Here is a 13,008-nt window from a genome sequence, read left to right on the forward strand (position 1 = left end):
TTAAAGATAATGAACAAGAAGAAAAGAAAGAGAAAAGAGAGAAAATAGAAAGAGAGGCAGGTAAGCCTTAAAATAATAATTAAACTTATATTGTGTGTAACTCGTCGACGATTAAGGGCCAGTTCCACAAACGTCGGTTAACTCTTAACCTCAGGTTAACTTATCCTTTGTTTTTTTTCTAACGTCCCCCTTAGAAAGAGACGAAGAGTGAGTTAACCTAAGGTTAAGAGTTAACCGACGTTTGTGGAACTGGCCCTAAGTTGGTGATAACATGTTTCTTCGTAATGATTTTTCTCCGTGATTAGATGTGATGATAAAGTTAAAGATGACGAACAAGAGGTAAAGCAGGAGATAGAAAAAGAGAGGAAGAGAGAGAGAGAAAGAGAGAGAGAGAGAGAGAGAGAGAGAGAGAGAGAGAGAGAGAGAGAGAGAGAGAGAGAGAGAGAGAGAGAGAGAGAGAGAGAGAGAGAGAAAGGGAGAGGGAGGGAGGTAAGCCTTAAAATAATAATTAAACTTATATTGTACGTAATTCGTCGACGATGAAGATGGTGATAGCGTGTGTGTTCGTAATTTCTTCGTTCTCCATGATTGGATATGACAAAGTTAAAGATGACAACTAAAAAAAAAGAATAAAGTCGAGAGAGACAGAGAGAAAGAAAAAGAAAGAAACAGAGAGAACGAGAGAGAGAGAGAGAGGAGAGTGAGAGCGAGAGAGAGGCGGGGCCGGAGAGTTAAGAATTCAATTTCGATATCAAAGAGATAAGAAGCATGTTAAAAATTTTGTATATAAAAATTGTACGTATTTTTTTGAGGTTTTTAATTAATTATTAAAAGTGTATTTATATCGTTGCAAAAAACATGAAATTAATTTAAATAAAGATTTTTCTGTACAAAGTCATTTGAAAGTCATATTGTTATGTATATACCGTTGAATTTTTCTTAATATGTTATTATTAAAGAGCAATAGCGTTGCAAATGTTTTGTGTAATAATATAGAAAAAAAGCTAAATGGCGCGCGCGTAGCGCGCGCTTGTAATATTCTAGTGTTTTAAAATGAGGCTTATGCAGTTCGCGCCGGCTTTGACATTTCGATTTAAAGAAAAGGTCTATTTTAGGCTGTTGGATGTTGGAAGATTTGAATTGGCCGGTTCTTGCTGCTCTTCTGTGCGCCCTAACAGCTGTCCACAATTTTAATTTTTTTATTATTTTTCTCATCTTCATTATCTTCATCATTTTCTTTACGCTTGCTACGCTTGGCCTCTATCCCATCACTACGTTTCTCTGCTTGTTTTTTATCCTCTGCGTTCTTTTTCTCTGCTTCATCCTTTTCATAATCTATCATGAAATCTACCAGGGCATCATTCCAGCCGTCATCGAGTACTAAATATAACCAAATATATCTTATAAAATCATAAATATATCAAATATATATTATTTAAATCTTCTTGTTAAAAGCGAATACTTACAATTTTTTATTAAGTCGTCCATCGTGCAATCACCGCGATTAAATTCTTCTAACGTATTGTAAAGATTACACAATGAAATGTAATATGACATATATTAATATATGAAACCAGCAATTTATACAGTCATTTTTATAAGATAAATGCTTGGCGCTCGATCAGCTTCGCAAAGTTCTGACATTGATTTCATACCTTCTTAATTATTATAATGATATTTAATAATACATGTACATCTTACACACGTTTTAAGCAGAAATCGGTAACTCCTTCACCGATCCTCAAAAAATTCAAAATTTTATAAAGAAAGAATCCTTTTACCAATTATCGCCAAATTCAAAAAACGTCGCCTATACTTCTTAAAGCGTATTTGTGTTTGTAAATGAGTGTGTGTGTGTGTGTGTGTGTGTGTGTGTGTGTGTGTGTGTGTTTGTTTGTTTGTGTGCGCGCGCGGGCGAATGTATATAGGGGTGTGCGTGCGTACATGCATATTTGCGCAAAATTAAATATTTTATCTTCAAAACCATGCTTAATATTTTGTAAATCCTCTTTATTATTTTAGGGATAGAAAGACCAGTCTTTTCTACCCCTATTCCATATATTATTCTTTAAGATTTGATTGATTAGATCCATTTTTATACACGATCAAAGGTCTATAATTTCTTTTATATATGAAATATGTGTTGCAAATTTTTAAATATCGGGTTATTTATAGTTTTATTATATTCTTGGCAACTTTTCTAATTCTATTATATTCTTCAGTCTTTTCTACCCCTATTTTATATATAATTATTTAAGATTTTGTTGATTAGACCCAGCTTTATAAAGTTTCTATGTATGTACGAATTCTCCGAAATTTCAAATGTATGTAACACGAGAACTGATGAATCAAATTTTAAAGAATTATATATGAAATAGGGGTAAAAAAGACTGAAGAATATAATAAAATTAGAAATAGCTCAATATTTCAAAATTTACAAAAGTTAAAGCAACCACGGGCATTTCTAAAAAAAATTCAAAAAATTTTTTAAAAAGAACCCCTTTACCGATCATCGCCAAATTCAATACCAACCTTCCTTGAATGATACTCTATCGATTAAAAAAAAAACAGCCCGATATCTCAATATTTACGGAAGTTAGAGCAACCACGGACATCAAATCTGCACATACATACATACGGACATGCGATTTTAATGCGATTTTTCGACATTTTAGAACACTGTGAACATATTGGCATCAAAAACTCAAAAACCAATCTCTTCGTTGGTTTCTTCTACCCCTATTTCATATATAAATCATTTAAATTTGGTTGATTAGACCCAACTTTATACGCAATCAAAGGTTCATATACAAAGCTTCCTCTATGAGGAAGCAAAATTAAACAATAAAAAAATTGTTTTAAAAAAAAAGACTCCCGACTGCTGCCTAAACTAGGTTAAATTAAATGCAGAAAATAAAAATTTAAAAAAATTAAATTAAAAAATTGTTTTTTTTTTTAAAGACTCCCGACTGCTGCCTAAACTAGGTTAAATTAAATGCAGAAAATAAAAATTAATTAATAAAAACAAACTTATAAAAAAAATAAATTTAATAACTAAACAGAATAATAAATTTCTTTCGCCAGTATATAGGATAACAATTAAAGTAATTCTTAAATCGACCATGACTGGCAATATATAACGTCTTTTCCGATATGAACATCGAAAAACCGTGAGCCAACTTGGTTTGTCGGATTCACACAGTACGTTTTCGGATCAAATCGAGACATTATAAAATTCGACCATGGGTTTTGGTCAGTTGATGTAATTTCTAAGTTAAATAGTTTAAATTTTTATTGCGAAAAAATATTACCCCAGCCAGGGTTTAAACCTGGGACCTCCCGTATACCGTGCGGTCCCAGTGGTCGAATTGGCACGACACCCGCACGGTATACGGGAGGTCCCAGGTTCAAACCCTGGCTGGGGTAATATTTTTTCGCAATAAAAATTTAAACTATTTAACTTAGAAATTACATCAACTGACCAAAACCCATGGTCGAATTTTATAATGTCTTGATTTGATCCGAAAACGTACTGTGTGAATCCGACAAACCAAGTTGGCTCACGGTTTTTCGATGTTCATATCGGAAAAGACGTTATATATTGCCAGTCATGGTCGATTTAAGAATTACTTTAATTAATAACTAAAATTTAAAATAAAATGTAAAAACAAAAACATACAAAAAAATTTAAAAACAAAAATTTATACAAAAATAAATTTAACTAAAAACAAGTTTAAAAAGTTTAAAATAATAATTTTAAAAAATTTAAAAACAAGAACTTTACCAACAAAAACAGGTTTAAAAAGTTTAAAATAATAAAAAAAATTTTAAAACAAAAACTTATACAAAAATAAATTTAACCAAAAACAGGTTTAAAAAGTTTAAATAATAATAAACAAAAAGTCTTAAAAATTAATTGGTACATAAGACAGGTTTATTTGGTAATAAAAATGTAATATACATATAATAATAAGTATAAAGTACAAAATTAAAAACTTCTAAAAATTTAAAATAATATTAATTATAAAATATTAATACAATTGACACACTATTAGAAAATATTATAAAATAACAAATATGATTGAAAATACATACAAATACTTGATTACTTACTACAATTTATTCTTCTTATTATTATATTAGGCATTACAGACGCGCGCTTTGCGCGCGCTATTTAGTTTTAATATTATACTATTACTATTATACTATTAACTTGAGACAGGATCTATTCTTTTAGACAATTTACGTTAGATTACACAAGTGATTCATTTATTAATTTAGACGAATAGAGCCAACACCTAACGCGGTCGGGTCCATGACTGTTAGGGCTCACAAATTTTAATGTTATTTAAAAGTAGCATCAGATTTCCTGTCGACCGTAGATCATACTTCTATGGAGGCAGAGTGGAGTCTAATCAGTAATCATCTCCAGCAATTCATCATTTGCTATCTTAACAATATCCTTCCCTGCTAAAAAATATCGCGTGACAATACGTATGACAACACATATGTGATCCTGCATGTAATCTCATATGAATCTCATATGAGAGCTCTGATTAATTCGCGCATAGCTTCGTGTATGCGATCTCACATGACATTTTGTGCCAAAATCTCATTTTAGCTTCACATGATATCTTTTACGAGACCTCATATATATAACCCTCATATGAGATCTCTTATGTGATCTCATTAACCATTTTATATAAAAAAAATTTTATTTTATACAATTAATAAAAACATTGCCAAGTATAATTATATTAAATTAGAGAACACTTAAATTTTAAAAAAGTTAATTTTTTATTGAAGGAAAAACATAAAAATTACAATTTATATTTAAATCCTTATAATATAATACATTCCTTATAATATAATGCAATCCTTATAATATAATACAATATAATACCTAATGGGAAACAAAACCATTTTTAAAGTAGAAACTGGCCAGTGTAGTATAAATAGATAGAAAATTGCTAGTTTCCAGCGATAAAATGGCTATATTTGACCTCAAACTATTAAAAATGGTTTGATTTTTACAAGGAAAAGAAAATATAAAAAGAACTTAATAATGATATATATTAGGCAGCGTTGCTATATAACATTCTTCAAGTATTTCAATAAAAACACAAACTTGTACAATTTGTTAAGTTTGTATAGCTATGGTTTCATTTCCAATATTACGTACCATACTTAGAAAGTTACAGATTCTATTTGAAGTATTAACAATATTACAGAGTGTGATTTCTTTATTATTTTCATCGTCAACTAAAAAATCAAGTATGCGAATAAAGGTATCATCAGTTAATATTGCAAAGCTGTTGTCAAAGCGCTTATTCTTTTGTTTCGATGACACAAGACAACCATCTATAATAGCTCTCTGATAAGCTAATGTACATTATGGCGGTTGGCCAATGTTAATGCGAACGGTAGGTGTCCGTTTGAATGTTGTGGGGCCCTGAAAAGGGCCGATTGCGTTTGAGGGTGGCCCTGAAAAGGGCCGGTTGTCCACGTCTCAGGAGAGTGGTAGGCGTTCACCCCAGACCAGGCACGGCTTCGTTTTCGTGCGGTGGAGTGGCTGGCGAGTACTCCACAGACCGGGTTTTCTCCACGCCGGTGGAGTGCCGGGAGGTGTGTAGGATTCCGGGTCGTCGGAGTCCGGAACTTCGGTCTGCGTGGCCACTGGCTCGGCGGGGACGCCTGTGTCCCTCTGGTCTCGGTCGGCGGCTCCCACTCGCTGTCGGTCTGCGTCTCAGCTCCACTGGTCGTAGCCCGGACCTGCAGGCCCCTGTGGACCCGTGATGGCGGTACGGTCTGTGTCCCTTGATGGCGGAGGTCCCCCGGCGATGGTGGTAACGGGGACAAGAGCGGTGGTACCGTGTACCGTGGAGACGTGCGGCGACGGAGACGGATGTCCCACGTAGTCAGGTGGGCTCTCGGCGGTCGTGTGGGCGGCCACGGCGGTGAATCGAGCCGTATCAATTTCCACGCGGCAGGATGAGATTCCTGCGGCTGCACAGGTTGAGGCGTCGGCAGCGACGAGCGGGAAGTAGGCGGCTTGGTACGATTCCACTTACGCAGCGTTATCCAAAAGACTCACTTCTGGTAGCTAATACCGGAGTATAGCGGTGTGAAGATTGTCGAAGGTACCGTCGCTGCTGGCCCTTTATATACCTTGCTTGCCGAATTTCTCTTACGAGAAAGATCAGCCGCCTAGCGGTGTCGGTTTGTTATTATCCCGGGTGTCACTCCTGGAGCGCGTGCTTGTTGCGCGCGGGCGCTCGCCCTGCCGCCAGTGCTCTTGCCTGGCGGGGCGTGTAGAACGGGTTGCCGTTCGGTAGGCGCGTGTGTATTGTGGCGGTTGCGTCGCCGGACTCGGGGCGCTCGCAGCCGCCACAGGACCCCCTTTGCTGTATCAAACTCCCGCCTGGAATCGGACAACTGGTTTTCGAGTCCTGGTGTTTCGTGTGATTGCTGCTGGCGTGGTCTCGGTTGACTGTTCGGTCCTCGGCTTTTTCTCCGTTGCTGGGATCGTTTCTGTTTCTGCGAGGGTGTGCGCCGGTTTGAGGCGTTCTACCGAGACGTTCGATGTTTTATCTCCCGCCTGGATGGTAAAAAATCGCTCCGTTCGTTTGATAACTTTGTACGGTCCGTTGTAGCGGGGGTGAAGTGCGCCTGTTGGTGCGTCCTGTCTGACGAAGACGTAGGGTGTTTTCTCTAGGTCTTGGTGTATGAATACGTCCCTCCTGCCGTGGCGCTTCAGCTTGGGTGTGAGGCGACCCATGTGGCTGCGTAAGCGGGTGATGAAGTCCGTCTCGCTTGTCTCGTCTTTGCTGGTGCTGAAGAATTCTCCCGGTAAATGGATTGGTTCTCCATACACCATTTCTTCGGGTGTTGCTTTGATGTCTTCTTTTATTGCTGCCCTGATGCCCATGAGTACTATTGGCAAGGCTTCGGTCCAATCATCGGTCTCATGGCATCTGATGGCTGTCTTTAGTTGTCGGTGGAATCTCTCCGCCATCCCGTTGGCTTGTGGGTGGTAGGCTGTGGTCCTCCAGTGCCTCGCTCCTGTTATTTTCATTAGTCGTCGGAACATGTCGGACTCGAATTGGCGTCCTTGATCCGTGGTGACTCTTTCTGGAATCCCGTAGCGGGCCATCCATTGGGTGAAGACTTGTTTTGCAATGGTCTCCGCTGTGATGTCTTCCACCGGTATTGCCTCGGGCCAGCGTGTGAATCTGTCTATGATTGTTAGACAGTACCTGTAGCCTTTTGATGTTGGTAGTGGCCCTACGAGGTCTAGATGGATGTGTTGAAATCTGCGAGTTGGTTGGAGAAATGTCCCGATGGAGGGACGGTTGTGTCTCCCGATCTTGGCGCGTTGGCACTGGAGGCATGCCCGTGTCCACTCTCGGCAGTTCTTATTAACTTCTGGCCAAACAAATCTTTCTGTGACCAACCACGTAGTTGCTTTGATTCCGGGGTGTGATAATCCGTGCAGGCTTTGGAAGACCTGCTTGCGGTGTGGCGCTGGGACGAACGGTCTCTGTGCGCCGTTTGTGGTGTCGCAGTACACCCTTGTCGTTGTTCCTGGTATATTAACTTGCGTTAGTTTTAATGCTGATGTGCCCTCTTTTCGTATGATGCTGAGTTCCTCGTCCACGCTTTGAGCTCTTGCTATTTCCTCGCAATCGACTGCCGTCGTTATGCTGTCTACTCGGGACATGGCATCGGCTACCACGTTGTCGGCGTCTTTAATATGCCGAATGTCCGTCGTGAATTGGCTTATAAACTCGAGGTGTCGAGCTTGTCTTGGTGAGCTTTTCATCGAGTTTTGCATCATTGCGTATACTAGTGGCTTGTGATCTGTGTACACGATGAAGTGTCTTCCTTCTACCAGGTGCTGGAAGTGTTTTATGGCTGCGTAAATCGCTAGTAATTCCCTGTCGTACGGGCTGTATTTCTGCTGTGCTTTGGACAACTTCTTGCTGAAGAATGCTAGTGGTTGTTCTTGCCCTTCCACTAGTTGGTGTATGACTGCTCCTATGGCAGTATCTGAGGCGTCTGTCGTCATGGTTAGCGGTGCGTCCGGTTGTGGGTGTGCTAGAAGCGTCGCTTGGGCAAGGCTTTTCTTGCAATGTTCGAAAGCAGCTTCCAATTCTGGTGTCCACTCGACCGGTGCCTTTCCTTTTTTTTGTTTCCCGGTGAGTACATCGTTTAATCTGGCTTGCTCTCTTGCTGCGCCTGGTATAAAACGGCGATAGAAGTTGATTGTGCCGAGGAATCGTCGGAGTTGTTTAACGGTCTCTGGCTTTCGGAAGCTCTGGATTGCTTCTACCTTTTTTGGCAGCGGTTGTGTTCCGTCTTTTGAGACGAGGTATCCCAGAAATTTCACCTCTGGTGTTCCGAAGATGCACTTGGCCAGGTTCAGTCGTATCCCGTACTGTTGTAGGCGCTGGAATACTTCTCTCAAGTGGCGTCTGTGCTCTTCTTCGTTGGTGGAGGCTATCAGGATATCGTCGATGTAGGCGTAGCAAAAGTCTAGCCCTCTTAGTACTTCGTTGATGAATCGTTGAAATGTTTGTGCGGCGTTTCTTAGGCCAAACGGCATGTAGACGTACTCGAATAGGCCGAAGGGTGTGATTATGGCTGTCTTTGGTATATCCTCTGGGTTGACTGGTATCTGGTTGTACGCTCTGACCAGGTCTATCGTTGAAAAAATGGTTTTTTTATATAGTGACTGTGAAAAGTCTTCTATGTGTGATATCGGGTACATGTCTGGCTTGGTTCGCCTATTTACTGGGCGGTAGTCTCCGCACGCTCTCCATTGGTCCGCTTTCTTGGGGACCATATGCAGTGGTGCCGCCCATGAGCTTTTTGAAGGCCGGATGATTCCCTCTCGTTGTAATAGATCGAACTCTATTTTTGTTGCCTTTAGTTTGTCCGGCGCCAGGCATCTTGGTCGGCAGGCTTCTGGTGGGCCCGGCGTGGTGTTTATATAATGCACGGTGTTGTGTGTGCATTTCGTTGTTCCCGTTTGCCGTGTTATCTCGGGGAATTCCTTCATTATGTGGTGGTAAGGTGACTCCTCGTTGATCGCTTTCACCGAAGAGGTGGGCTGTTCTTGCGCGCGTCCTTTCGCGCACAGGCCTGTCTGTCCGTCGACCAGGCATCCCCTTCTGACGTCGGGTAACAGATGATAGTGTGCCAGGAAATCGGATCCTATGATCGGCGTCGTGACGTCCGCGATGATGAATCTCCATGGGAAGTCTCGTCGGAGTCCGAAATCGGGCTGGAGGTTCATGTTTCCGTAGGTTGCTATTGTGGACCCGTTGGCTGCGTAGAGTTCGCATTTCTCCTTTAGCTTCCCTTTTCCTCGCTGGTGTGGGTAGACGCTGACGCCTGACCCGGTATCTATCAGATATCGCACCTTCGTCTTTCTGTCCGTCAAGAAGAGGCGGCATGGTCGTGGGCTATTGTTGTTGGCCGCCATCAACAACTGCCCTCCGTGTTTTCCGGCTTGGCCGGTTTGATCGCCTTGTAGGTGCACGGTTCCTCGCATTTCCGTGCTTTGTCTTTGAAAGTTCGGTGGTAGTAACAGTGTTCCACCGTGAATCCCTTGGTGTGGCCGCGGTTGCGGCTGCGGTTTCTGCTGCGGGATCGGTCATCTCTCCCCCGATTCCTCCCGTTGGAAAACTGTGTTGTTAGAGCCGCTACTTGTTTAGTTAGCGCTTGGATCTGTGCTTCCAACGTTGTTTTTTCTGCGCCTGCTAACTCTACTGCCGCGACGACTGCGCGGTCATTGACCTCGTGTATGCGGTCGGCCTGTTCTGCGACCTCTTCCAACCGGTCTCCTTGCCGTGTTGCTAGGATGACCTGCATTTGAGCCGGTAATTTCCCCAGCCACAGCGTCCTGAAGAGGCTATCTGGGACTGTGGTGCTTGCCAGGCCGCGCAGGTGGCGTAGGAATTGCGACGGCTTCCTGTCGCCGAGTTCTTCGTGTTCCAGCAGCTGTCGCGTTCGTTGCTCCTGGGATGCTGATAGCCGCTGTATGAGCGTTTGTTTCAGTTTTTCGTATTTCTTTTCCGTTGGTGGGGATGTGATGATGTCCTCTATTTCTTTGGCAAATCTCGTGTCTATCTGCGATAGCGCGTAGGCATACCGCGTCGTGTCTTGCGTGATCCCGCATATGATGAACTGGCTTTCCAGCTGCGCGAACCACAGCTCCGGCTCCTCTGGCCAGAATGGCGGCATTCTCAGTCCTACCCGGTTTATATGCAGCTTTTCCTTGACTTGGTGGGGATTGTCCCCTCCCGGTGGATCGTTCTGTGTCGCCATCTCGTTGTTCGTTCTTCCGTCGGGGTCACCAGTTATGGCGGTTGGCCAATGTTAATGCGAACGGTAGGTGTCCGTTTGAATGTTGTGGGGCCCTGAAAAGGGCCGATTGCGTTTGAGGGTGGCCCTGAAAAGGGCCGGTTGTCCACGTCTCAGGAGAGTGGTAGGCGTTCACCCCAGACCAGGCACGGCTTCGTTTTCGTGCGGTGGAGTGGCTGGCGAGTACTCCACAGACCGGGTTTTCTCCACGCCGGTGGAGTGCCGGGAGGTGTGTAGGATTCCGGGTCGTCGGAGTCCGGAACTTCGGTCTGCGTGGCCACTGGCTCGGCGGGGACGCCTGTGTCCCTCTGGTCTCGGTCGGCGGCTCCCACTCGCTGTCGGTCTGCGTCTCAGCTCCACTGGTCGTAGCCCGGACCTGCAGGCCCCTGTGGACCCGTGATGGCGGTACGGTCTGTGTCCCTTGATGGCGGAGGTCCCCCGGCGATGGTGGTAACGGGGACAAGAGCGGTGGTACCGTGTACCGTGGAGACGTGCGGCGACGGAGACGGATGTCCCACGTAGTCAGGTGGGCTCTCGGCGATCGTGTGGGCGGCCACGGCGGTGAATCGAGCCGTATCAATTTCCACGCGGCAGGATGAGATTCCTGCGGCTGCACAGGTTGAGGCGTCGGCAGCGACGAGCGGGAAGTAGGCGGCTTGGTACGATTCCACTTACGCAGCGTTATCCAAAAGACTCACTTCTGGTAGCTAATACCGGAGTATAGCGGTGTGAAGATTGTCGAAGGTACCGTCGCTGCTGGCCCTTTATATACCTTGCTTGCCGAATTTCTCTTACGAGAAAGATCAGCCGCCTAGCAATGTCGGTTTGTTATTATCCCGGGTGTCACTCCTGGAGCGCGTGCTTGTTGCGCGCGGGCGCTCGCCCTGCCGCCAGTGCTCTTGCCTGGCGGGGCGTGTAGAACGGGTTGCCGTTCGGTAGGCGCGTGTGTATTGTGGCGGTTGCGTCGCCGGACTCGGGGCGCTCGCAGCCGCCACATACATTTTGCAGACATTCCAAAATTTTGTGCAATATTTTCATCTATAAATTTTCTACCTCCTAGGTAAGTTATGGATGATACTTTACAACTTTTCTTAATTCTTTTCACTGTTAGCTCTTCACAATAATTTATCACTAACGGAGATGCATGTGGATATATGCGATGACGCAAAGTGTGTAAAGTTTGTTGCATATGGACATAGCGAACAATCTGCAGATTCACACCTTTTGCACAATGGATAGCTTCCAGTATATCCTTATTCGCGGATTCGAATGGAAAAGTTGAATGAGACCAAAGTGGTCCCCAATTTAATACGCTTTCAGAAATGTGAGTAAGCTGATGTATATTGAACGTCATAGCTTTCTTTGAAAATAATTCTTGTGTTAAAAATACGAACTTGGTCATGTCCAGATTCCAATAAAAAAAAAAAAACTTAAATCTTACGAAACACTCTACTCGAAATATCGCCTACTCAATTATTAACTTTTAATACCAGAATATATTTGGATATGAATAATTATATATCTTTGGTGATGAATTGTACTACTGACGCATTTGAATATATTAATAAGTTTGTTAATGATTACATATTAATATTAATGAATACATAATATTAAATATTTTTAACCTTTTCATAGTTTAGTTTGCGTAGATCTCGAATTTTGTAACCGATCTGCTTGTTCATATTTTGTAGAATTTTCTTCTTTTTGGAAGAATTTCCATACATCTCATTGAGATAGTCTTTGAATATTCCTATATAAAAGAAAAACAGTGTTAATAACGTCAATAAATAGCATATATTTTACAATATGGTACATCGAGTAATTACTCTAAAAAGTATTAAAAGAAAAAAGATGAATTAATTTAAAATAAATTAATTCATCTTTTTTCTTTTAATATTTAATATGAAAAAATAAATTAATTTGAAATAAATTAAAAATAAATAATATAGAAAATATTTTTTGATATTTATTTGACTAGAAATATGTATTTAATCTGGTCTTTAAATGATCAATAATTAGTTTCTTGTTTCAATTATAAACAATTATAGCATACGTACGACGTAAAAGTTTATATTTCGTCGGCGTGAAACGTTTTCTAGGAGATCTATCTTCTATCTCAGTAGTTATTCTTGATTTTTTGAAGCACCGATTTACTAAATTTTCTTTCGTCCAGAAAATTTCCAATAATTCTCTCAGGAATTTCCAATGACCTCGATGCCTCATGTATTCCCAGAATGCTAATTGAATCGTTCGTCCATAGCCAATATATATCTGAAAATTTAATACAATAATTCATAAAATAAATTTTTTGTACTGACAAGGGAACCTCGCGAACTGGAAAATTCTGATTTTAATCAAACTTTGCACACATGTAGGGGGAGTAAAAAGATGAATTTAGATATTTTTTGTAGCTGCCCAAAAACGGTTTTAAGGGGTGTTGTGCCCCGTTGTGGATAGGAGCACCGGGTTCTTTCGGTCCACGGAGGAGGCGGGATTATTAATGATTACAACACACGACACTTTTAATAAACTGATCGTATAATTAACTCTGGTTGACCGTTATTACAGAAATTGCCCGTTACTGGTCTGCTCCCTGACTCACATTGCCCTCTCGTCTCCTTTCGTCGCTTCCTTTTGTAT

The 13,008-nt window shown here is 41.8% G+C and overlaps 1 protein-coding gene across 1 annotated transcript; it reads right to left on the bottom strand.

Moving 5' to 3' along the window:
• Positions 1–9,486: 9,486 nt before the first annotated feature.
• Positions 9,487–10,332, bottom strand: LOC139776124 (uncharacterized). Its single transcript, XM_071712613.1, has one exon. The coding sequence runs from the start codon at positions 10,330–10,332 to the stop codon at positions 9,487–9,489; it is 846 nt and encodes a 281-aa protein (XP_071568714.1).
• Positions 10,333–13,008: the final 2,676 nt, after the last annotated feature.

This window comes from Temnothorax nylanderi, unplaced genomic scaffold (assembly GCF_030848795.1).
Source record: "Temnothorax nylanderi isolate EJ_2023f unplaced genomic scaffold, tnyl_v1.0 TNYL_tig0112_pilon, whole genome shotgun sequence".
NCBI lineage: Eukaryota > Metazoa > Arthropoda > Insecta > Hymenoptera > Formicidae > Temnothorax > Temnothorax nylanderi.